The 26,450-nt window shown below is 49.0% G+C and overlaps 1 protein-coding gene across 4 annotated transcripts in view; it reads left to right on the forward strand.

The window, feature by feature from the left end:
* Positions 1 to 26,450, forward strand: part of arhgef4 (Rho guanine nucleotide exchange factor (GEF) 4) — a 94,502-nt gene that overhangs the window by 49,283 nt on the left and 18,769 nt on the right. Inside the window, exon 1 of one of the 4 annotated variants that reach the window (XM_030348985.1) lies at positions 2,544 to 3,625. The exons of the other annotated variants lie outside the window; for them this stretch is intronic. Within the exon in view, the coding sequence (XP_030204845.1) occupies positions 3,271 to 3,625 (355 nt within the window). The 5' untranslated portion in view covers positions 2,544 to 3,270. Of the gene's footprint in view, positions 1 to 2,543; positions 3,626 to 26,450 lie in introns of those variants that run through there. 4 annotated transcript variants of the gene reach the window in all.

The following is a 26,450-nucleotide window of genomic DNA, read 5'->3' on the forward strand; positions in this document are numbered from 1 at the left end:
CAGCCCAGATATCCTGTTTTATCGCTCGCCTTTCTCTGCTTTTATGGCCATTTTAGTAAGATTAAGGAGAACTGGTCTAAGATGGGACGAGGGTTTGGTAGTTGAATTACAGGGTGTGACGTCATTTATTTTCTTTCAATCTAGCTTCATAGGCTAGGGGAGAAACGGTGAGAGCAGCGATTCGTTTGGCCACCTTGGTGGCCTGTGGGAAGGACCTCACATGGGAATCCAGGAAGAGTATGATTAGAGTTCTTTGAAATGGCTACTTTTGTTCGCTTTAAAGCGGGTGGGGGGGGAGTTGAAATGGCTATCTCTTAGGGCTTTTGTTCCATCTCTGCTGACTAATTCTCATATGTTGCTTTAGGAAACGCTTTGACTCCTCTTTCCTCCCGTCACTGAAAATAAATTAATCTGTCCTGGATTGAATTTGTGCCAGTGCGAGCGCGCGCGCGTGTGTGTGCGTGTGTGTGTGTGTGTGTGAGTACGTGTGTGTGTGTGTGTGAGTACGTGTGTGTGTGTGTGTGTGTGTGTGTGTGTGTGTGTGTGTGTGTGTGTGTGTGTGTGTGTGTGTGTGTGTCAGCCTCCTGTCTGTGTCCTCAGCAGCTTTGCTCCTCCCCGCCCCCTCCCTGACACATTTTCCACCACCCCCAACCATTCAGTGTGTGTGTGTGTGTGTGTGGGTGTATGTGTGTGTGTGTGTGTGCGTATATGCATGTGCATATGTGATGACGAGGCATAATAAAGGATTTGGTGGTCAATATGGTTACAGTATGGTCACCACCCCACCACCAAACGTCTTTCCTGGATAAAGTAGGGCTATTTACATCCTGACACACACACCCAGGGATATTTTTCATAGGGGGGGGTTCCTACAGCAAGCGTGTGTGTTAGTGTGTGTGTGTCTGTGTTTTTGTTTTAATGTGCATATACGGGACAATCCTGTAAATAATTATTTATTTGTCCTGGCAGGGACCGATTGGCTCGCCCATTGCTTCCACCTTCTGTTCCTGTGTTTGTGCGTGTGTGTGTGTGCGGGGGACCATTATGTCCGCGGGCAGAGTGATATTTAATGTCCATGTTAAAGGACCTGACTTCTCCAACTGGAACATGTTTCTTTAATCAAAAGTCACTGTCATTAATCTTATCAAGACCAGGTGTCTTCTCCTGTCTTCATATAAGATACGAAGAGTGTGTATGTATGTGTGTGTGTGTGTGTGTGTGTGTGTGTGTGTGTGTGTGTGTGTGTGTGTGTGTGTGTGTGTGTGTGTGTGTGTGTGTGTGTGTGTGTGTGTGTGTGTGTGTGTTTTTGTGTGTGTGTGTGTGTCTGTCTGTCTGTGTGTGTGTGCAAACTCATTCTTCCCACTGGTGTCAAATTCCAAAACCCTGAGGAGCTGGACTGACAGCTTCCAACAGTTACTAGACTAAAAACACCCCCACACACACACACACACACACACACACAATGCACACACACACACACACACACACACACACACACACACACACACACACACACACACACACACACACACACACACACACACAGACATACGCACGCACACATAAATATACCTTATAATTTTTTTTATTGTGCTTCTAAAAGATAGAAAGGGCTGCAGTAAAGCATCTGGTGTATGATGTGATGCAGCATATTTAATTAGAGTTATTGACTTTCTTTGTGAGTTTGATGGAACGACCAATGCTTTATCTGCCTGGCTTAAACATAGTGTGGAATGAAGAGAAAGCTGTTGGCCTGAACTCTGACAGAGGCACGACAAATAGAGTAGTTTGTTGCAGCTCAATGATTGGCATATATCATCTATACATGCATACACACCTTCAAACGCACAGGCACACGTACACATACACACACACACACACACACACACACACACACACACACACACACACACACACACATACACACTAACACACACACACACACACACACACACACACACACACACACACACAAATACGTACACACACAAACATACACATGCACACACAAACACACACACACACACACACACACATACACACACACACGCACACTTACTACTTGATGAACAGTAGTTATTTCGGAGCATCAGGTTTGTCAGTGAGTGGGTTGGGTGAGAGGAGGGTGGATATTGGCACATGCATAGAACACACACTCTCTTTACACACATACACACATTAATGACACTGCGCCATAATCCCACGAGCCTTGCACGCTGTTGTGCAGCGACACAGCCCATCCAGAGAGCCCCCCTAGAGGTCCCCCACCCTTATCAGCCTACAGCTATGACTGCCTGTGTAGAGAGTGTGTGAGAGTGAGACTCTGTGTAGCAGTGCGAGAGAGTGCAGAGCGCCTTCCTGTGTGTGATAGGCAGGCAGAGGTAGGTAGAGGGAGAGAGGGAGGGAGAGAGGAGGAGAGAGGGAGAGAGCGACAGAGAGTAAAAGAGGCGGAGGGAGCAAGAGAGAGAGAAAAGACAGAGAGGCGGAGGGAGCGAGAGAGAGAGAGAGAGAGAGAGAGAGAGAGAGAGAGAGGGAGAGACAGGCAGAGGGAGGGAGGGAGGCAGGGGGAGGGAGGCAGAGAGAGGTAGAGAGAGAGCGAGAGGCGGAGGCTCTGCATGAGACAGCGAGCCGGAGCGGAGCGGCACGGTAGAGCCAGGCTGAGACACAGTGAAGGAGGAGCTCCACGAACAGCGCCTCCTCGTCAGGGCTGCCAACGCACGCACGCAGGCACACACACGCGCACACACACAAACACACGCAGACACGTGTGTGTGTGAGGTGGTGGAGAAGGGAAGGAAGTAGGAACGTAGGAAGGAAGAAAGGAAGGAAGACAGCTCGCCCTCAAGTTGACAGCTCAGTGGACGCTTACCTCCGGCGGGCGGCAGACACGGACGCACTCCGGCCAGGCGAGGGTGACACTCTGCTCCACGCCCACACCCTCTCTCCGCTCCCCTCCTCCGACTTCCCCATCCTCCCCTGCGGGCCGGCAGTGACTCTAATGGGGGTGAGAGGCGGACCGGACGGAACCCGAGCACCGTGACCACCTGCTTACCACCACCGCTCAACGCTTTGGCGCCACTCACCGCTTTTCTTTCCCCCCCGCTCTTGCGCTGGGGGACGCGACCACGTCAACAACAATAACAACAAGACCGCCGCCGACCGCGGACCGCAGCGCTCGCTGACCGCCTCCTCCTCCTCCTGCGCCTCGTTCCGGAGACTGCGAGGGTGCTGGGGTGGGTGGGTGACGGGGGGCTTGCGTCCGCCGCCCTGATGCGCACCCAGCAGGGAGCGGACGGGAGCGCGGCCCTGCCCGGGGGCAGCTGTGGCAGCAGCGGCAGCCTGGGACTGTCCCCGGGGTCCGACTCGGAGAGCGGGACCTCGACCGGCGGCGGTGGTGGCGGCGGTGGCCGTGGCAGTGGCGGCGGCGGCGGCGGTGGTGATGGACGTCATGGAGGTGGTGGAGGTGGTGGTGGCGGTTGTGGAGGAGGTGATGTTGACCATCTGCTGCTGGACGGATGCCTGGGTGCGGGCAGGTGTATCATAGGAGGAGGGGGCAGCCTGGGTGGCACTCTGAGGGGGGTCCTCTCCCGCTACTGGAGCCTGGAGAGTCTGCACTCCACCACAGGTAAAACATCACAGCAGACCTCCCGTTTGCAGTGTTCGGGCACACTTGCCTCTACACACACACACACACACACACACACACACACACACACACATGCTTTCTATTTGAATGCAGCCTTTGCAGATCCATCTTGCTGTTTGCCGTTGCAGTTGGTGAGAATACGGCAGTAATTAGGAACGCATATTTCCGGAGTAGCATTCTTCTCCTGTGCAAACATGTGTTAAGTATTGAGTATACAAGTCCACTGCCTGCAGACGAGTCAGTGTGGTGTCGTTGCTTGTGTGTGTGTATCTGTGTGTTCTCCGGTGTGTTACACCTGACATTTAGCTGTGACTTGGTGTAGCGAGAGAGGGAGACATGCTAGATGTGTGAATTGAGGCGGGCCTGCTGTCTCCCTGTAATAGGACCCCCTCCTCTCCCCCAAAACGATGAGCCATCATTGTTACATCCCTTGTTGCCTGTAGCAGAGACCTGGGTCTCTTCATCACCACCACTCTCACACACACAGGTGCATTTGCATAATCTGCACGGCAGTCAAAGCAAGCCTTTGAATGTGGCGTACACGCACAGCACCCAGGGCAACGTCGATGTGTGTGTGTGTGTGTGTGTCTGCACACACACACACGTCGGTGCGTCGGTGTGGGTCGGCAGGGCGGGCGTGTGTGTGTTGTGTATGTTTTGTGTGTGTGGTATGAAATGCGTGGCGTGGAGGGGAGGGAGGGAGGGAGACTCTCCGTGGATGGTGGAGGAAGTTTGCCCGGAGACAGACGAGTTGCAGTGTGTGACGGATGGAACCCGTTGACTCTCTCCGGGGGCTAGCGTGGGGAGAGCCTGTAAGGGTCTGGCCGTCCTTCTCCCTAATGACCCCCTCTCTCTGTGATCTCATGGCCAGACGGTGTCACTGAGCAGGTCACCGGCTGCCTGTTTGCGTATGCATGTTTACTGTTGGAGTGGCCATGTTTTGTTTGGTTTGTTGTGCGTGCGTCCGTGATCCGGATCATCGTGACGGTGTTTAAGTCACCCGCCGTACGCCCGCCTCCACCCTGGCTTTAGTAATACTCTGCCACTGTAATCTTCGGTGACAGGAGGGACTGTCAGCGTTATATTAGCTCCCAGCGCTCTGCCGCGTGAGTGGTGATTAGTGGCAAGGCCAGGCAGAGAGAGAGAGAGAGAGAGAGGGAAGTAAGCAGAGAGAGAGAGAGAGAGAGAGAGAGAGAGAGAGAGAGAGAGAGAGAGAGAGAGAGAGAGAGAGAGAGAGAGAGGGAAGTAAGCAGAGAGAGAGAGAGAGAGAGAGAGAGAGAGAGAGAGAGAGAGAGAGAGAGAGAGAGAGAGAGAGAGAGAGAGGGAAGCAGAGAGAGAGAGAGAGAGAGAGAGAGAGAGAGAGAGAGAGGGAAGGAAGGAAGCAGAGAGAGAGAGAGAGAGAGAGAGAGAGAGAGAGAGGGGTTTGTCAGGGGTACCAATAGCCGGGCACGCTTCCTGTGTTGACACATCCAAGTCAGATATATGGATGCATCAGCAATTACATGGAATAACTCAGGGTTACGTGTGTGTGTATGTGTGTGTGTTCATGGGAGTGAGGGAATATTCCAGGGAACTATGGGGAGCTGATAAGGGTGCAGAGAGGGAGGAGAGCCGGGTTTGTCTCGCAGGCCACTGAGTAATCCGGTGGGATGGAGCTGTGGTTCTGTTGGGAGGGGGGGGGGGGGGTTCAGAGCCAGGGAGGGTGCAGGGGGGGGGGTATAACCAGACCTCACTCCTGGGTCCAGAAGCAGCGCAGTAAAAAAAGGGGAGCCTTGCATAAACACAAGCCGGGACGAAAGTGGGTGCAGTCACAGGGAACTTAGTTATGAACGATAATTGCAAACCAACATATGTAAATCTCGCTGTCTCTGTTATCTTTCTGGCACTATCAACGTTATTAATAAGGGAGTGTACACAGCGTCTGATACAACATCTGTTCTGTAGCAGTGGAAGCTTTGTACTCCCCTGCTGTTCAACAGAGTATAATAAGGGTCCCATTTGTGCCTTGAATTTAAGCCTTTAGTTCCCATTTATTTGGTGTGTATTTCGGTGGACTAAATGAGCCACGGTTACCGTAACCAGGGCTGTCTTTCCCTTTTTCAACCCTTCCCTCGTCCTACTGAGGTCCGCGGCTCATGTCCAACGGACAATAATGTTTGACAAGCGATGGCTTTTAAAATGTCATCCGTTTTGTGTGTAACTGTTACTGGGATATTATTCTCATGAAATTCCAATTACACTCAGATTTTTGACACACACAGATACACGCCCCAATCATTTGCAGCTTATAGTTGACAGCTGCGTTAAAGAGTTATATATTCAGCCGCCATGACTTTGCCTGGTAGCAGCGGCTGTACTGTCATAAACAAGACTACTCATTTTATTTTCACCAAAAATAATATGTTATTGAGGCACATGAAAATTATGGCTTCTAACCCATAATGCTTTCTCTTGCTTCAAATGGGTCTTATTCACCTAGTGCTTGGCCATCTTGGTTCCATCAACTGGATGGAGAAGATTTATGCAAATTGCTATATTCAGTTCCTTTGTCCAGCTAGTGTTTAAAACCAAGATGGCCTCTAATGTAAATGGAAAATTCACAGAGGAACTATGCAAGAACCCCACAGCCTTATGGGTGAGGGGTTCTTTCCTTGTTGTCCTTATTCAAAACGCAGAGAGATACGGTTAGACATGGATAGGGAGAGAGGGTTCTGCCGACAGAGAAATTGGCACAAATGAAACCTGCTCCCCCTCCCAAAAATGACCTGTCCTCTCTGTGAAGATGAGCACACACACACACAGACACACACACACACACACACACACACACACACACACACGCACACGCACACCATCTCTTCATTGTTTGTTAATTGTTGTTCTTGCGCTGATGCCAATATCAAGTGACGCTATCTTACGTCAGAGGTCAGTGGTAATGGCTACTACCATGACCTCTAATTCCCATAAGTCAGCCTGGATGTTTGAGTGCTTTGAGTGTGTGTGTGTGTGTGTGTTTGTCTGTGTGTGTGTGTGTGTGTGTGTGTGTGTGTGTGTGTGTGTGTGTGTGTGTGTGTGTGTGTGTGTGTGTGTGTGTGTGTGTGTGTGTGTGTGTGTGTGTGTTTGTATACGTGTGTGTGTGTCTTTAGAGTTGATGGGCACTTATTAACCAGTAGCGTGATCTCAGAGCTATCTCAGGGCGTTGGCTGCGGTATGACCTTTGCTCTGCTGTTAATTTGTTTTGCCATGTTGTTGTTTTTGTCAACATCTTACAGGCTTCTTTAGAGTTGGATTAAGTGGAACGTATCCGGTCAAACAAACAACAACGTTGTAGTTGCCAAACCCAATAGAAGGTGTGTGGGAGTGTGTGTGTGGATGATTGTTTAAGAAGCCTCCCCTGGTCGGATTGGACTCTGGGGATGCCTAAACCCGCCATCATCCACACACACTCCCGCAGTGTGTTGCCGAAGCATCCCTACATCCCCTAGTGCGGCGCCTTCCTCTCGCCCGTGGAAACCCACTGGAGTCTACCAACTGCGTCAACAATCCCGGCGTGTCAAAGTATGTACCCCCCACACATGAAGCCCAGCACCGCTCGGATCTGTCGTCAGACGTTAGCCGCAAGACCGCACAGCTCGCTCACGTGTGTGTGTGTGTGTTCGGGGAAGGAACTTTGTTGGGTTGGTCATGTAACGTAACACAGAGACACACACTCACAGTTCCCCATGTCCCAATAAGAATAGCAGCAGAGTGGAGGGGGGCGGGGGTGGGGGGTTGGGGGGGTTGTCTGAAAGCATCCATCTCCCAAAGTACAAACAGGGAGGGGAGGGGAGGGGTGTGTGTGTAGTGGGCAGTCTGGGAAATAGGTCGCCCGGGAAACGACCCAGAGGCTCTCCGGGGCTCTCGCCCTTCTGAGCGGCTCTTCCGCCTCAGAGACGACTGCTGAGTTCAAAGCGAGGGTAGGGACGGGGAAAAGAGAGAGACTCCTCTGGTAGCCCCGTCCTGTACTTTAGCTTAGCGCACCTCGTCTTGTTAGGGCCATGAAGTCATCTTGTGGTCCTGCGTGCATCTTCTTTGCGTCGTCGTTAAAAACATTGGCTCGATGTCCTTCAAGTTGCATACATTTGTGTTATTTAAAGGTTCGTTTTTTTTGCATTTTTATGCTTTTTATTCAATAGTGAGATAGAGAGGAAGGTATGGGAGATAGAGGAGAGGACATGCAGCAAAAGACCCAGGGCAGGATTTGAACCCGGGCACCCTACCCAGTGAGCCTCCGGGGCGCCCCATGTGTTATTTAAACTTCTTATTCAATAAAACGTTATTGTCGGTTTCCCCCTAAAAGCCCAGTCCTTCTGCGGCACTCAGTGGAGCGACCGGTCGTTAAATTAACGTTTCACGTCTCAGGACTCAAGCTGAATGAATGAATGCGTATCATGTGGATGTAACCGTGGTTACACCGGCGCGAGCTTCGAACACGCTCGTCCTCGGCACGCCGCCAGTAGCGCCGGGCTCACGTCGGGATGATTTCATTGCCGCGGATGAATTGGTTTCTAATTGGAAGCTCTCATTCAAAACAGATCTGGGGCTGCCATTCAAAGTAGGCGTCACAGTCTCAGCCATTTCCTGTTCATCTCTATTGATTTCCCCTGCCAGCGGGGGCTACTTCAGCAGAGTCATCCTGCCAGCGGTTATGTCGCTGGAGCTACTTACTGTCGATTTGTATTGTGTGGATTCTGTCAATGCGACGCTTCGGGCTATGATAACATTGACCCTAATACCAAACCACAGCAGCACCAGCCAGGGATCTACCTTACGTCTATTTGTGTTGGTGCGTGTGTGTGTATGTGCGAGTGCGTTATATCATGCACCCAATGCCCCATTTTGTCTTTCGATTCCAGTGGGGCTAAATAATGGATCCAGGCCACACAGTCCAGGCATGCAGTCCCACACAACAGAACTCAACAGAACTCGAACACAACTCAACACAGAACAATATTAGCGTATAGGGAGATATTAACCTGCCTGATTGGTGGGGATACTTTGTTCTCCCAAATGTTTATGTGGCCCTAAAAATATATCTGCCCCTCCCCATGTCTAGATCTGAGGGTACCACCCCAGTATGATGTCATGTGGTGTAGATCTGGGAGTACCACCCCAGTATGATGTCATGTGGTCTAGATCTGGGGTCATGTGCAATTGAAGTGAGACGCTGTCATTATTTTTTATTTATTTTCCTCCATAAATCAATAGGCTCTCTCTATAGGCTATTTTTAGTTGCGATCCTTATTGATTTAACAATGCAATGAGAGTGAGATACATTTTGATCCACACAGGATTTATTTGTGTGTGGGTTGCATGTCCTTAATGCCTGATGGGTTGATTCTCCTAGTTGGGTTTTCCTTTTGATGCCCCTATTGTGTCAGGAGAAGAACGTTTTCTCGATCATTCTTCATTGCATCAACATCTGTGCCTGGCACTGTGTGGCTGGTGACATGTTAACCTAAGGTCCATACTAACATGTTCTGTGTCCCGCTCAGCTTCCTGTATGGTCCTCTGTCAGGGAGGTGTAGGTCAACTGTCATGTATTCATGCTGCAAGGTGTTCTTTTAGACTAGAGGATCTCTGTTCCAATGTTACTGTGCCACGTCGTTTTGGTTTGCCTTCTAATCCTTTGAGAATATTCACATGCAGAAGACCTTAGATGGTTTCTGTTTCAATCTTCTGCTCAAGATAATAGAAAATAGATCAAATGTAAGTCACAAAAATAGAAATAAAAAGTAAGGCAATGCAATACAAATATAGAAAAATGTGCCTTTTGCATAACATATTTATGCATGTAAATTATTAAAATGTGCATAAAAAAATGTGCATGTATAGAGAATGTAATGTAATAGGTAAGGGGAAGTGGTAAGGGGTAGAAATGGGATTGGGCCTAAGGCCCAATCTAATTTCTCCCCCTTCCCCCTTCCCCTTCCCCCTTCCCCTTCCCCTTACCCCTTACCCCTTCAAAACAAGGGGAGGGGTAAGGGGAAGGGGTAAGGGGTAGAAATGGGACCCTACTGGGGGACCAAGGGGAATGACTAATGTGAACCCACTGACTTCTTTCTGACCACCCAGTCCAAACACTGAGGCCCATAACAGTAACACCTTCCTCAATGTGATGTGTTGGACACAACTTTGAAACTTTTCACAACAAAAGTCGATCTCCCTGCCTCTGCCTTGGCAACACCCAAGCGTTTTGGTTATTTCCTTTCATGAGGGCAGCTAAAATACTTTTCCTTTGTCTACGAGGAGATGAGAAAGATCAGTGGTGTGTGTGTGCGTGTGTGTGTGTGTGTGTGGGGGGGGGGGGGGGGGGCTTGTCTCCTCCCTGTCACTTGCAGTCGTTTCGTTCAAATTCTTTCTCCTTAAATAGATCTACTCTGATGGCACCGCGAGCCACTCCAATCCCTCCCCCCCCCCCCCCCGTCTCCATTTCCCCCCACCTCACCGCAGGCAGGCTTCCTGGAAAGAACCGGCGCGGAAAGAGCTTCTCTCTCTCTCTCTCTCTCTCTCTCTCTCTCTCTCTCTCTCTCTCTCTCTCTCTCTCTCTCTCTCTCTCTCTCTCTCTCTCTCTCTCTCTCTCTCTCTCTCTCTCTCTCTCTCTCTCTCTCTCTCTCTCTCTCTCTCTCTCTCTCTCTCTCTCTCTCTCTCTCTCTCTCTCTCTCTCTCCCTCTCTCTCCCTCTCTTATTGTCTTACAGCAGTCAATCCCTCTCAGCCTGCCTATACTCCCATCTCTGGATCTCTCTCTCCCTCATATCTTTCCATCCGTCTCTGTCCTGACATTTTCTTTTTACCTGTCACTGATGAAAGAGACGGAGCAGGACAAAAGTTGGAATTGTCAGGCAACACTAGCTCCTAGGGAAGTGTGTGTTGTGTGTGTGTGTGTGTGTGTGTGTGTGTGTGTGTGTGTGTGTGTGTGTGTGTGTGTGTGTGTGTGTGTGTGTGTGTGTGTGTGTGTGTGTGTGTGCATGTGCGTGTTCAATGCGTTTTTTGGTTTGTGTGTGGTTGGGTGCATGTAAGTGGATGTGCGTATGCATTGCGTGTGTGTGTGTGTTACTGTGTGCATGTGTGTGTGTGTGTGTGTGTGTGTGTGTGTGTGTGTGTGTGTTTGTAAGTGTGTGCACCTCTTTGTTAGCCTCACAGACAGAGAGATTTTATTTTAGGTTGATTCGATCTGGCTCATACAGTAACTTCTATTTCAATCCCAAAAACGGTGGTTGTAATGTGAGTGAGCTAGTCAACAGAGCGAGGTTGTAGAGAAATGTGAGAGCGCTTCAAAGGGTTCGCTTCATCAGGAGGAGGGCTGCTAGTATTGCACGACCCCCTTAGCTCAATCATTGTCCTCCTGGTCTTCCCTATTGACAGCTTTACAAAGGAGAGAGAGCGAGGGAGAGAAACCGAGATTGAGACACAGCTGGTAATGGAGGGGGGCGTCGGTACAGTTACATGTTGATGCCTGCCAATAGCTTGTGCTCATCTTCACAGAGAACCCAGCGCCACACCTGTTCGGGAGAGGACACAATGGCTCAGTTTCCCTTGTAGTCTTGTGTTTTTATCACATTAGATCTGTTTGTGCTTTTACCGTCCCTCCCTCTCTTTGTCTTATTTTTCATTAATGGTATCTTGGAGAAAATGGAGAGTTATTGCTTCTCCTTTCTCCTCTCTTCTTCCGTCTCCTCTCTTCTTCCGTCTCCTCTCCTCTTCCCTCCCCTCCTCACCTCTTCCCTCCCCTCCTCTCTCCTCTCCCCTCCTCTCTCCTCTCCTCTCCTCTCCTCTCCTTTCCCCTCCCCTCTCCTCTTTCCTCCCCTCTCCTCTCCTCCTCTCCCCTCTCCTCTCCTCTTCCCTCCTCTCTTAACCTCTTCCCTCCCCTCCTCTCTCCTCTCCCCTCCTCTCTCCTCTCCTCTCCTTTCCCCTCCCCTCTCCTCTCCCCTCCTCTCTCCTCTCCTCTCATTGGACGGTGTGTTAATAGTTGTATCCTGTGTTCCCCTGACAGAGAAGCCCCCAGAACTCAAGTCGGATGCTTTGATACAACAGGAAACACCTCCCCCCCCGTTCTAGTCATCGCTTATTTGGTTTTAAAATGTGGTCCAGCCCGCCTGCTTCAAGCAAACCCCATTCATTATTCAACAAGTTGTCTGGATATAATTGCGTTATTCATTTTTCATGCATTCAAAAGGGACTACATGTGGAAACCAAAGACGTAAGGCGGCGCCGGCACTGTGAGAACATAGAAACAAGCTCTCCTCCACCGCTCTAGGGATAAGTGGACGACGTGTTGTTTCATATCTCCACACCTCCGGTGGAGCGCGTCCACATCATTCCCCACGTGTCGAGGCACCACGCCAGAGTGGGGCTGCGGAAGTTTACACTCTCTCATTGGTGTTAAGCTCAATTTCACAGCTTGCGTTCAGGCTCAGAAAGAGGAATCTTTGGGATGACGACATGGGTAATGCACCATAAGTGCGACCCATGGTACTGAAGAGCAATGTGTATGCCATGACAGGGAACGTCTGCCAGTCCTGATTTCATCTGTTATTTCATATCCCTCACACTGGATGTCGTTGAGTGTGAGATAAAGCCTGCAGGAACCAGTATATTTTATGAAACATCCCATGTTATTATGCAATGATAATAATATTTGAAGGCAATCGCTGCATTCCAGGCGAGGGCTTATTGTCAAGATGAGGAATGTGGGCCCGCTCCTCTTCACAGATATTCTTTAATTCTCTAAGACTCTTGGTGGCCTTTTTTTGCATTGAGCTGATATCATTATCTTGTCCCAGCCAGTGTCACAGCCAGTCTATTGATACAAATGGGTTTGTTGAATAAATGTAACCCCATTGCAAAGTATTGTTAATTTACTCCTTTTAGGTGAAACTACCCTATTCTAAAATAACTCCTAAGAATCATCTAGTTTAAGAATTATTGCCACACAAGCTGATTTTACCGTTCTTTTCTTTATATCATCAGCCAGTAAGAAATAATTTCCGTCTTCCCAATATGCACCATTAATTCTATCACTGAGTACCTTCTCTCCATTCATTTTTATTTCCTTCTCCCTGTTTGTGTTCCTCTCTTCCTCCTCCTGCCCCCTCCTCCCCCTCCACTCCTAAGTTTCATCCCGAAACCCATGGCTCTGAAAGAACCCTGTGCTAAGGTGGATGACAAGGAAATTACACGTTTGCATGAGGAGAGAGTGGGAGGAGGGTTTGACCAGCCACAATGGGAATGCAGAGAAACACCAAATACAACTGTCATCTGGGATGATGCTTTCACACTCAGTCTGCCTTTCTCACTCTCTCTCTCTCTCTCTCTCTCTCTCTCTCTCTCTCTCTCTCTCTCTCTCTCTCTCTCTCTCTCTCTCTCTCTCTCTCTCTCTCTCTCTCTCTCTCTCTCTCTCTCTCTCTCTCTCTCTCTCTCTCTCTCTCCCTCCCTCCCTCCATCTCTTTTATGCATCTTTTCCTTGGAGTGTCCATGAGTTTAAACATGCCCGTGGTCGATCGCGTGCCTCCCTTAGTGCTGCTCATTCAAGGCTCTTAGCTCCAAGGCAGAGGGAGCGGGAAAGAAAGCACTGCTGAGCAATCCCTGCTAACGTCCTATTCCATCAAATAGGACCCCTTCGCTCGCTCTCTTCTCCCTCTCTCTCTCTCTCTCTCTCTCTCTCTCTCTCTCTCTCTCTCTCTCTCTCTCTCTCTCTCTCTCTCTCTCTCTCGATCTCTCTCTCTCAGCGAGGAACTAAATGGGCATGAGTTGTACCCTTCCTCATCTCCTGCTGTACCACAGCACTATCTATCTATCTATCTCTCTCTCTCTCTCTCTCTCTCTCTCTCTCTCTCTCTCTCTCTCTCTCTCTCTCTCTCTCTCTCTCTCTCTCTCTCTCTCTCTCTCTCTCTCTCTCTTCTCTGTCTCTATCTGCATGACTCTCTCCTACTGTCCTTCGCTGTGGAGAGCCCAGCCGCGTCCTCTTTAAGGATCTTGTGTGTGTATGTGTGTGTGTTTGGTTTTCCCCCCAAAATATCAATCACTGTCCTCAGGAAACTAGGCTACAACCTTTTCATTGTTTCCCCTGAGTGCGTTTGTGTGTTGTAGAGCCTGAAACATGCATCTCTGCATATCACCTGCGTAACGGTAGTAGGTAGAGACACATGTATGTGTAACACTATGCGTAAAGTTAGCCTCACTCAGGTAGCATGCTCTCTTGACATGCCCATGCGTCAGCGGTAGCTGTATCATATATCAAATCATATATTATGTATCAAATATATATACTTCAGGTGGACCTACGCGGGTTAAGTGGCCACAACAAAGTGTGATTGTTCCGGTACTTATTGTCATGTTGTTATCCTCCTCTCTCCCGGGGGGCTGTTAACTGGCGTACACTGCTAATAGGACGTGTAAGAATGGATGTTGCGTTACGCCCGATCGGACACACGATAAAACTCATGACCTATCTCATTCAGAGATCACACACGCACTACCCTCCCTGAGTATGGAATGTTCTTAAGGAGCAGTCAGAGTAGGAGGAGACAGATAGGGAGTCCATGGAGTCATAGGAGCTGTTTGAGAAGTGGGCGCAGTAGAAATGGGAGCAATAGGAGCAGAATGAGTATAAGGAGAACGATTCCCAGGAGCAGTTTGAGGAGTGGGCACAGGAGGAGAAGCAGGAGGAGCAGTGGGAGCGCCGGAGGAGAAGGAAGATGGTATGAATGGTATTGTGGGTTCATGTTCACATCGGTATTAAGGAGAACCAGGGGACAGGATTCACTCCCTAGCTGGTTCTCTGGTCCCAGCGTTCTATTTATAAGAGCTTTAATAGACACCTCCCACAGGGAGCACTCCCTCCCTAGAGGCCCAGCATCTGTGTCCTCCCCGTAGTCGACACACACGCTGCTGTGTGTGAGACACAGAGACGCAGAGAGAGAGCGATGGAAAATGGGGTTTATGAAGATAGGGTAGGGTATGAGAGAGAGACCGGGTGTATGTGTGTGTGTGTTGTTGTTTTTCACCACTTTTCCACAGAAAAGGTATGCCTTCAAATCTGGGAAGCATCACTTGTTGGTCTTATCTTTACTAATGCTTGAACAGGCACACACCCACGCACACACACACACACACACACACACACACACACACACACACACACACACACACACACACACACACACACACACACACACACACACACACACACACACACACACACACAGATGTTTATCCTGCTGCCAGGAACGGAAGGGAGATAATTCAAGTAAAATGTCTTTCCTCCCCCACAGCACTCTGGCTGCCAGTGTACTGGTGTGTAACCTGCAGTTGTAGTGGTTTCAAAGCTTTCCCTCTCTTCTTTGTTGGTGTTGGTGTTGTGGTTGAGACAAAGACCGAGGCAGCCCATGAGCAGCCTGGGACTCAAAGGTTTTGGTGAACCTCCTCTTCAACACTTCAGTCAGATGAAGAAGAGTAATCCTGAGAGGAAGATTGAACAAAACACAAACCCACTCTATGTTATTCCTTGCTGGTGTGATGTGGTGTCTGAGGAATTTAGCTTACTTTTAGCATACACACAAACACACAGGCACAATCCAATATAGCTAATTAAGTAAACAGGAAACGTACAAGCTACGTAATGTTTAACTGTTGGGATTTGTTCCGAATGTGCTCCAAACGGTTCTGTGGTGGGTTTCCGTTCCTGCCTGTGAGCTGCGGTATTAGCAAGTCAAATATAGTGAGTATCTGAGCACTGTGTTAACCCGAGCAGGAAGAACCCATTTGAACCCCCCGCTCCCCTCTACTCCTTCATACCCCTCTCCTCAGGTAGGAGTTCACCGTGTGCGGAAACTCCCAACCCCTTGCGCTTCGCACATTGCACTCATCCTGAGGCGCTCTGAAGCCACTTAGCAGCGCCACCACGTCCACAACACTGTCGTCGTTTTTTATTAATCGTAGCATAAGCGGGGGTGACTACGTTGTGGGCCATTTAATGCCACTTGCCGTGTTGAAAAGCGTTGTGGTGTCGTGTCTCTATGTTTTTTCGCCGTGCCGCGCTGTGAGAAATGAGCTCACGGGTTTTGGTGAAACGTTAATAAAGACAGGCCGACGGGAGCCCGGCCAAGTGCGCTGTCTTGGCGTGCCACTGCAGGAGCGCTGTGTGTGAGGACGGAGCGGGGGGCTCTGTTGTCAGCGTTTTCTTGGCAGAATTGACAGTATCCTGAGCCGCCGCTTTAACCCTCGTCTTTTCTCTCCTGGGACGAATATATCGAATGATTACAACTCTCTGTTTTTTTCTTCCCTGTTATCATCCCTCTGACCTTTGGTAGATGCGTTGCAACGCTGTTGCAATGCTTTTTGGGTAATGCTTGAGAATCTAAGAGGAGAGTTTGAATTCAAACTGCCTAACCAAAGCCAACCCCCCCCCCCACACACACACACACACACACACACGCACGCACACTCGACCACACATATATTAATGGATATATTAATGGACAAGATAAGGGGTTGGAACATGAAACGGAGAGAAGAAGGCTCTCTCCAGAAATAGATTCATTACTTTTGGATAAATGTTTTTAACTAAACGAAAAATGTATTCAGTGGCCATGTGTGTCCTCATCCAAGTTCCAAGTCTAGAGCGGTAACACTTCCACCATATGTCTGCCCATAGCAGACCTCATAGCAGAGTCTCCAGAGAGTACATGGGGAGAGCATTCCTCTTAAGCTGTGCCTCCCTGTTTATGCAAACTGCCTTTATGTCAGAGGTCCGGTATTTCAACTACAACACAGACCAAGAGTCCTGTGGAAAGCTCAGACCCAGGCAGCCTTCACTGATGGAAGCTTTATTCTTGAAATAGTCTGATCTTGCTAGATCGGTCATGATACTATGACTGGTACTACGGCTATTGGTGGAGAGATTAATTGAACCTCTCGTACTGGCGCTGTCCCCTTGCCCCCTGGACTGGGTTAGCAGGTTTTCATTAGCACTATCATTCTCTGGTGCTATATCATCAGAATGATATTAAATAAGGTCATATTTTGTACTTAGCTATGATACTAGCTTTGACAACTTATATTTTAGCTGAGTACAAAATGTTTGTGTACATCCTTTCAAATGTCAAGGTAACAAACTTCTTTAGTGAAGATTTCTGTGTGTCTTTTTTTTCTCTCCTGTGCCGATTATTTAACGGTGTGTGTGAATGGGAGCCGGTAACAAAATGCCGGCAAATATGTTCAGCCAATTTCCCTGCATAAGATGTTATAACATTACAGAAAAGGTTCTGGCACAACCATTCGTGTGAACAATGCCAATCTTTTATTTACCGAACACACACACACACACACACACACACACACACACACACACACACACACACACACACACACACATGTTCACATCGCCCTGAGCAGGTCCAAAATAACCCCTTTCCTTGACTGCTGTTCTGCACGGCAGTCAGTTGACAGTCAGCAGGTAGGAGTGTTAGCCCACGTTGCACCCAAGGGTGGCCATGGACTGGTCTCCGGGGACACATTGTTACCCAAACACACACAAAACCCAAAGGCATGTAAACCAATGCATGATAGACACGCGGCACTCTCACCCACACTGCTCCCCCCCCCCCCCCCCCCTAGGCCACTGTGGCTTGTTGTGGTTAAACATGGTTTCATTTTGTTCTTTTTCAAACCATTTGTTACCAGTCTGCTTGGAATGACAATGAGACGGGGCTCTGACTCGCTGGCGCGCTCGCTCAGACAGCACCATAGTCGGTCCGCACCTGCTCCAGGAAATACACCCTTACCTTTCCCATCCCCAGCCCAGCCCAGTAAGAAAGGGTGTGTGTGTCTGTGTGTATGGTGTGTCCTGACCTTGTGTGGAACATGGCCAAGGACTTACATGTGTGACAGCATGTCTTGCTCATCTCTTTTGTCTGGAGGTATCCACGGTTAAGTGGCAGCCTAACAACCATGCCCAAACGTATTTCCACACCTCTTAGGTCCCATCATTTTGTCAGCTTGAGTGCTTGTCTTGCCGTGATTAAACCCCTCCCACTAAACGGGGCTTCAGTTGGACAGGAAGTTGTAATCTGTATTTCTATTGCCCTCCTCCACCCTGGGGAAGCTGTATTTGTACATTGGTTTCCTCCTCTAATCTCCCAACATGGTGGATTCAACCCTGGAACCCCAGGCGGCTAGTGTCCCAATCAGCCAAAGATCAATGAAAGGTCGTACTTCACGGAGGAGAACCAAGCGTTCACGTGTGTGTGTGTGTATGTGTGTGTGTGTGTCTGTGTGTGTTTGTGGATGTGCGCATGCTTGTGTGGATGTGGATGTGAGAGTATGCATGTGTAAGTGTAAGTTCAAGTGTATGTCTAAGTGTATGTGTATGTGTAAGTGTAAGTGCGTGTGCATGTGTGTATGTGTGTGCATGTGTGTGTGTGTTGAATCTTTGGACCGTATGACCTCATCATTAATTCAAGCATCCTGTGAATGGTTCTGGACCCGGTGGAACGTGCCCAGAATACCGAAAAGGTCTTCCAGCTGCAGCCCTATGTATTTCTTTGATTTTGGCAACGTGACAAATGTCTGGATACCACCGGGGCCTCAATGATAGCGGCTTGGTCCTGCAGGTCTTCAGCCTACAGCGTCAACAGCAATGTGCTAGGTTAGTGTCAGAGGCTGGCGGTATAAGGGAGCTGCCACCAGTTTGTTGACCTCCTTTGTCAGACGCAACGCAGATGTTATTTTGGAAAGGAACAATTAATTTTAAAATTAACTGTGAGGAGAGACTCTGCTGACGAAAGCAATGATTGCTCTGTGATCGTTCTAATGTATTTTAGGACAAACACAGAACTCTGCATCAATGGCGCAATGTTATTATTTATTTTTTCTTTGCTGTTTGCCGGACAAAGCAAGCACATTTGGACCCGTTGGACTCCGGTAACTCTGGGGGCATTTGCTATTATTTATGACATTGCATGGACTAAATGATTAATTGATTAACTGCAAAAAGAATAACTGGATTAATTTGCTGTTAAAATAATTGCTAGTTGCTCCCCCATACATGAGGTCAGCTATTCCAGTTGTACATATTGCTCCGTAATTACGGTATAACTGTGAGGTACTCATCCGTTCACTGCACACTAAGATGTAAAGGAGGGAAGAGGAAGAGGATAACAGAGGCTCAGACGAGGAATGCTGGGGCTCCAGTTGGCTTGACCTGCCCTGCACATCTTCCACCTGAGCCTGAGGCTGCTGGGTGGGGGTGCCACAGCTGTGGAGAGCATCCTTCATGGTAACAGTACCAAGGACCCCCCACCCCATGGACCCCAGCAGCTGCAGGCTGAACACCCAGTAGAGGCCGGTCCCTGACCACATCCGATCCTTGGGGAGCCTGTCAATGGACCATCGCTACAGTGAGCCCACCAACCTGGCCTGGCGGTGGACGATGTCATCCAATTTCCTGCCTGGATCCCTCTCTCACCTGGAGAAGGGCCGGCAGCACTGGGAGAATCATGGTCTTAGATCTTCCCTGTGCCTTCAGTACCACACTGCTCACGCCTCTGGGGGAGAGGGTTGGAGCAGCATGGGTCCTGGCCCTACCTAGGCACCCGACCACAGTATGTGAGGGTACGGGACTGGGAGTCTGACGTGGTTGTCTGCAGCAGGCAACTGTCCAGGGGCTCCTTGCTCCTCACCGTCTACGCTGCAGAATTCACACACAGCTCGGCTAACAGATGGGGACAGGGGGATTACTGAGAGAACTGACCACGGGCTTTGTGGATTGGTGCCAACAGAACTGCAGCTCAATGCAGGGGAAACCAAAGAGCTTGTGGTGGACACTGAGATGGTGAAATGTGTCTAGCACATAGGTGTTCACCTGAATAATAAAGTGAGGTGGAGTGACAATACCAACGCGATTCATATTAAGAGCTTTCTGCGGAGATCTCGTCCTCAACCCAAGGGAGGTGGTGGCAGAGAGGAGAATGATGGTGTAGCTGTCAGCCCTGATGGAGAACAGGTCCCAGGCGCTGCGTGACACTGTGACAGCACCGGGGCCACTCCTTTAGTGACAGCCACCTGCCTCTGCAGGGTTTGAAGAGGAGATGCACTCGGTCACTCCTACCTGCTGTCAGACTTTGCAACCACTGCTCCCTATAGACCACGCAAACTGAAAGTGACTCATTCAGGCGCAATATCAATACATACTCAACTGTGCAATATTAATATTCCATATGTGTAATAATGTTGACTCAACCGTCTGTTGATTAATCTATCTTCTCATACTTTTTTTATATATATATATATCTTTATTTTTTCTAATGCTTTTTGCGTTGTGTGCTTGCCTCTTTTGGACAATGCTGTTGGATTAAATAAAAATTGTTTGATCTTATCTTATTTAGAATTGAGACACCCCTGTAGTTTCTGATCCGCCCTCAGGGCAGCAGATAACATCAAATTAGTTAGAATCTGATGTGAAAAGCGTGCAATATTATCCCAGCATTATGCCAGTTGGACTCCCAGACTGTCTGGGAGATTATACACATTACCAAATGCATGAATTTGTAATAGATATTAAGGGTTGGAGTTCTTCAGTCGTAATGGGTTCATGTGGTTCAGTGGAATGTGAGACGTTTTACATACAAATCATGCAGATGACAACATGTCACGCTCTGTGAACACTTTGTGAATGCGTATCTGTTGGATGCAGTGGATGCGTGGAAACATAACGACAATCTACGTAGGGGGGCTCACATCTTGGCTCTGTGCGTAAGGCCCCCCCGCTGGGCCTACCCTGCTATTCTGAGAGCATTGTACTGTAGGAGTACTTTACTATAGGAGCATTGGCATAAAGAAGTATCCTACAATTAGAGTATTGTGGTGTAGGAGTATAGGATACGAGTGTACTCTAGGAGTATTGTACTATAGGCGCATTGTACTCGTAGTATTGAATTCTAGTAGTATTGTACTCTAGTAGTAATATACTCTAGTACTAATATACCCTAGTATTATTGTACTCTAGTATTATTGTACTCTAGTATTATTGTACTCTAGTAGTATCGTACTCTAGGAGTTGTATGGTTGACTGTGCCGTCAGCGGGTGGCTGTGTGTATTGACGTTGTGTAAATGTCTGTTGACTTCCATGTTTTGTGCCTGAGGACCCCCTTGAAAACAATATGCCACATCTCAAGGGGTTTATGCTGTGATTGGATTTAGAAATACCATTAAACATTATGCGACAGGAGTATTGTCAGACAGTAGGACTGTGCTATAGGAGCTCTGCCACCAACACCGCAGTAAACGGTGGCTATAACCACAGGCTTCGTGCATTTAAATGCGTCTACCGTCTTTTTTGGGAGGAGGAAATGGGATAGTCTTTGTCCCCCCTAGCCCCTCCACCCCTCCCTCCCAGTCACAGACCAGCACACAACTGGGTCAGTCCGCCCAGCCGTCAACGTGACTGGAAACCCGGAGTGAGGAATGCGTCCGACGGACACAGTGTCCCCTTCCTCAGTGCATTCTCCTCGTCCCTCGCCCACCTTGGGCGCCCATGGGTTCGTCCACCTTCTCCTGCATGTGACCGCGTCGTGTAGGAGAAGGCAGCGTTTGCCCGAGTGTAAATGGACACCTCTTGTGCTTCGTCCCACGTGCAGCAGTGACCTCGTTGACCTCCCCCCCCCCCCTCTTCCTTTGGTAACCATACAGAGGGGATGGGGACGATTTGCAACCAGGAATCTATGTTCACACCCCCTGTTCCCAGTGGGCCGTCGAATAATGTTTCCCATTTTTGTCAATTTTTGTGATGTTTTGACTTCATAAATCCAGGACAGATTAAGGTCACGACCTCGGCACGTGTTCCATAAGGACTAGACGTTCCAAGACCAGACCGGTCCGTGAGGTTTAGGCCAGTCGATGCCAATTGAGTATTTGTCAGGACTGACAAAAACTATTTGTCAGTTTTTGCTGCTTTGCAACACTGCCAATCACAGCTAAACTCAAGAATTGTGTAGTAGGTGATTTCAAAGTTTCCGAAGCGGGATATGCGCATATGAGAAGATCTGACAAGAACCCAGGGGCTTCTCCACCTTGTGTACAGGTTTACGTGAGGTTGCGGTACAAATGCAGGCAGAGGTCCAAGAGGTTGGACCTTAGTTTCATGATGGTCTATGTTTGAGATTGGCTGCAGGCATGGCTGGCTTTCGTTTTGTCATCCTCCCGTAAAATATTAACCTGTAGTAATGAATGCATCCCAAAAAGAGAAAACAATGAATGGATGTTGTTGACCCAGTTGGGCGTGGACTCACAGGTGCTGGTGGTCTGAACACGGAACCAACAGGGCTTCCAGAGACATGAGGGGAATCTTCAGATTAAAAACAGGTTCCTCTTCCCCTCTCTCCGGGGGTCCCAGAGAGGATGTTATGGACGGTGGGGGGGATTGTGGGAGTTGAGGATTGTGTGACTCACTGTGCGTGTGTGTGTGTGTGTGTGTGTGTGTGTGTGTGTGTGTGTGTGTGTGTGTGTGTGTGTGTGTGTGTGTGTGTGCGTGTGCGAGCCAGCCCACAGTCCCCCACGCTTTCCACTTTGTGAGTCCTAAGTAGAGTGACAGCCAACCCCAGCGGGCGAGCACCCTGACCTGAGAGAGAGAGAGAGAGAGAGAGAGAGAGAGAGAGAGAGAGAGAGAGAGAGAGAGAGAGAGAGGGAGAGGGAGAGAGGGAGAGGGAGAGAGGGAGAGAGGGAGAGAGAGAGAGAGAGAGAGAGAGAGGGGGAGAGAGAGAGAGAGAGAGAGAGAGAGAGAGAGAGAGAGAGAGGGACAGAGGGAGAGATGATGAGGCTCTTCACGGACACTGTGTGCCCAAATAAAGTGAATGAATGTCAGCCCCTTCCCCATGGAATGAACAACAAAGGCTGGAGTACAGCTCTCACACTCCCACTTAGCATGTTGACCTGAGTTCACCACTGCCTACGACTACAGTACTGCCCGCAACTCTCTAACAACTCAGCACTTTGCACTGCGTGTACAGTTATTAAGGTAGGGTCGTATGCATTCTGTTATGAGTACAGTGAAGTGGATCATGAGGTCTAGTGACATTGGTTCAGACGGTGTTGATTTAGTTCCTAATCAGTGTGCCGGCCTTGAGGCAGGACCAGCTGTGTCTTGTGATTTGATACATAATCCCGACAATATGATTTGCTCTATTTTTTAGGGTGCGTTATCGTTGAGGTATTGTTACTGCTCCATTTCAATACATAATAGACAAATAATCCACTTGCCTGTCTGGTTGTAATGAACCTGTATGGATGGTTTGGTGGTGCGGTGGTTAGCCCTGTTGCCTCACAGCCACAAGTCCCTGGGTCCTCCCACACCACGAAACACACAAGTTATCTCTTGTCTGCCCATAACAAAGGCAAGGTCAGTTAATCTGGAGTTTGTTCCTGGCTGTAAGGCAGGCAGCCCACTGCTACTAGCTCCTAGCCCCTAGCCCCTAGCTCCTGGCTCCTAGCCCCTAGCCCCTAGCTCCTAGCATTATCACGCAGAGCTACTTTTTGCCCTTTGTGAAATATTGCCCTAAGTATATATATTATCCTTGTAATAATGTGTGTGTTTTTTCTAATCACTCCCTAGAGCTGGAAATGTGTGTGCGTTGAATCTGGCTGATAGCACGGTGTACCTTAGCGGTATGGACCCACTGCTGCAGAATATAATATGGTAACGCAAGAACCAATTACTCCTCCACACACACGCACACACTCTAAAACAAGTGAGGGTTTGACGGAGAGATAGAAGACACCTACCAACGGTACTTGCACCTCATCCTGCAATGCTGTGGTGAGAACCACGACACAGCCCCGCCGGCGTCGCGCCTGCCAGCGGCGGCAGCCTCTGTTCCAGACAGGCAGCAGGGTGTGACCGTGCGTGGCAGAGCGTTGCTGTGTGGCTCGCTCACCGTGTAGCGGCGGCAGGTTCAACTCCCACCTGCAGTCCTGTGCACGTTGCACTCCCCGTCTACTTCAGCCTAGCCTTCCCGTCTCTCTGCACTGCCCTGTCCAGATCGGCAGTGGCTGGGTCTGCATAGTACCCCTAAACTGAAAACAATCAACCCACGCTTCACCCCCCACCCCCCCCCCCCCCCCCACCACATATCTATCGGTGGTGACTGTCAGCACACGTACACGCCATCCCCAGGCATTGCTTCCACTCCTGTATTCCCGGGGTCTCTGGTCAGGGAGAGATGGAACATGCCGGGAATTAATGCGCCTCCTCTCTCCTGGTGCTCTGCTCTCCTGTGGGCATCCGCCATCTTCCCCATACACACACACGCACACAAAGGGAAGCGCGCACACACACACACACACACACACACAGGTACACACACACAAATAATGAAGAGGCAGCTTTTAGGCTTGAACTCCTCTTCTTACCCCACACATACATGAGCAGATTTATTCAGGCAACTACACACACACACACATACACACACGCATGCTCCCACACACACATTTTTTGGCCACTAAGTATTAATTGTACCATCACATGTGATCTGGTGGCGTAGCTCACCTAGGCTGGAGCTGGTATGATTGAACATGTTGCTAGCAGCCTCCAGCCAGAGTGAGACCATCCTGACCTGTGGGTTCACATTCTGTTTCTCTTTGCCGGTCAGTATGGCCCCGAGCTCCTTCAAAGCCTCTTCCAAGTATTAAAATGCCTCGACCGATCGGGGGTAAAGGGAGGGGGGCTTCAGTGCATGATTGATTGAAGCACCGCAGTCTGTCGAATAAAAAGAACATTGAGGAAAAGTGTGGCAATTAATGGAGCAAACCAACCGTTTTAATCGAAACCGAAGTTCAATCGTTAAATATAATAATGTTAGAGGACTGTACGAAATCTCCTGGGAAGGTTTTTCTCAGGGAACAGTATGTTTTTTGCTTTACTTCCAAACGGATTCGGCAAAAGCAAAGAGAACAAGAGGGTCACTCGGTTATTAAATACGATTGGCTGGAGTTTCTGGGCAACGTCAGGCTGCGCCCATATCTGGAAATCAATGGCTGCCCAGCCAAGGCTAGACTGATATTCAGGAGAAACGCAAACTTCATTATCTGGATGGTCTCAGGAGCTTATCCAACCTCACAAACTAACACAGATTATAAGTATATCTTTCTCTTTCTCTCTCTTTCTCCCTGTCTCTCTATCTCTCTCCCTTCTCTCTCCCCTCCCTCTCTCGCTTTCTCCATCTCTCTCTCTCCCTCTCTCTCTCTCTAGTTCACTCTCTAGTTCACTCTGTTTCTCATACACAGACCCAAATTGAAACGGTGTCTGAATAATTTTTTTATTCTATTATAATTGCACCCTTGTGGCACAATTACACACACACGCACACAAACACGCACAAGCACCCACACACACGCACACGCACACACTCACACTCACACAGCAGGCGTCTCTCTAGTAATCCTTTGCCATCTCTTGTGAGTGTTTTCTCAGACCAAATGAGATGGATAACACGGCGTGTATGATGAGGAACCTCAGAGGCTGGGAGTGAAGGCTGGGCTCCTGCCTGTTGCTATCCACGTTGACCACCGTGTTGTGAAGGGGGTTGTTCTGCTTGCTGTTCATCTGTGCAACACACGCATACACGGCAGCACACACGCACACCCACACCCACACTCACATGCATACACACACAAACACCAACACTGGAAAGATATCTGGGTCAGCTTTATACTCCACACCTTATACCTGATTGCCTGGCATTACACACACGCACGTGCACACGCACACACACACACACACACACACACACACACACACACACACACAAACACACACATATGTATATATATATACATATATATATATATATATATATATATATATATATATATATATATATATATATAAATAATCACACGCACACATATGTTTATAAATATATATATATACACACACACACACACACACATGGCATGGTAATCGGGCTGGCATGGCTCAGCGCGTCCTACACTGCCCCCATGAGGCCGTTACCCGCCGCTGCGGTTGGCGCCGGTCGCCTTGGTGATGAGGTGGGTGTCCGTGCGTGCGGTGGCCTTGTGTGCTGCTCGAGACACGAGCACAGAGACGTCAGAGAACCACGACAAATAAAGAGGGGCGCGCCCAGCTGAACCAGCAGGGCGCCGTCCCGGGGCCAAAGCCCTGGGGACGGGCTCCAGTGTCCCCTGGTGAGGAGGAGAAGGCTCGCTCCTCAGCCCCTGTACTAGTGTTAGCCTGTATCATGAAGAGGCACCAACACACTGCAGCTCATCAGCCTTTGTCAACGCACACAAACAGTGAGAGAACCAACTACTTGTGTGTGTGTGTGTGTGTGTGTGTGTGTGTGTGTGTGTGTGTGTGTGTGTGTGTATGGGCGTGTGTGTGTGTGTTAATGTGCGTGTGGGTGTGTTTATGTGTTATGAGTGTTGTTGATCTGTTCCGAGTGCCCACCAATGTGCTAGTTGAGTGAAGGCAGGGCCAGGTGCTGTTGGAGTGTGAGAGGCCATATAGATGAGCACAGCGCAGCAGTACTCAGTCTGTTGCTAGGTGACCAGAATCAATATGATTTTTTTGCGCAGATGTGAATCATGTGAGTCATTTTCACAAAACCAGATCATATTTTTTACAACTTGCAAAAAATAACAAAACAGTTAATTATATTGTGCAACAATAAGAAAAAGTCTATAAATGCAGATCACGCACAAGGGATTTATAATGATACAATGAACCTTTGTTGGCAGGTTTCTGGTACACA

This window comes from Gadus morhua, chromosome 23 (genome assembly GCF_902167405.1).
Source record: "Gadus morhua chromosome 23, gadMor3.0, whole genome shotgun sequence".
NCBI lineage: Eukaryota > Metazoa > Chordata > Actinopteri > Gadiformes > Gadidae > Gadus > Gadus morhua.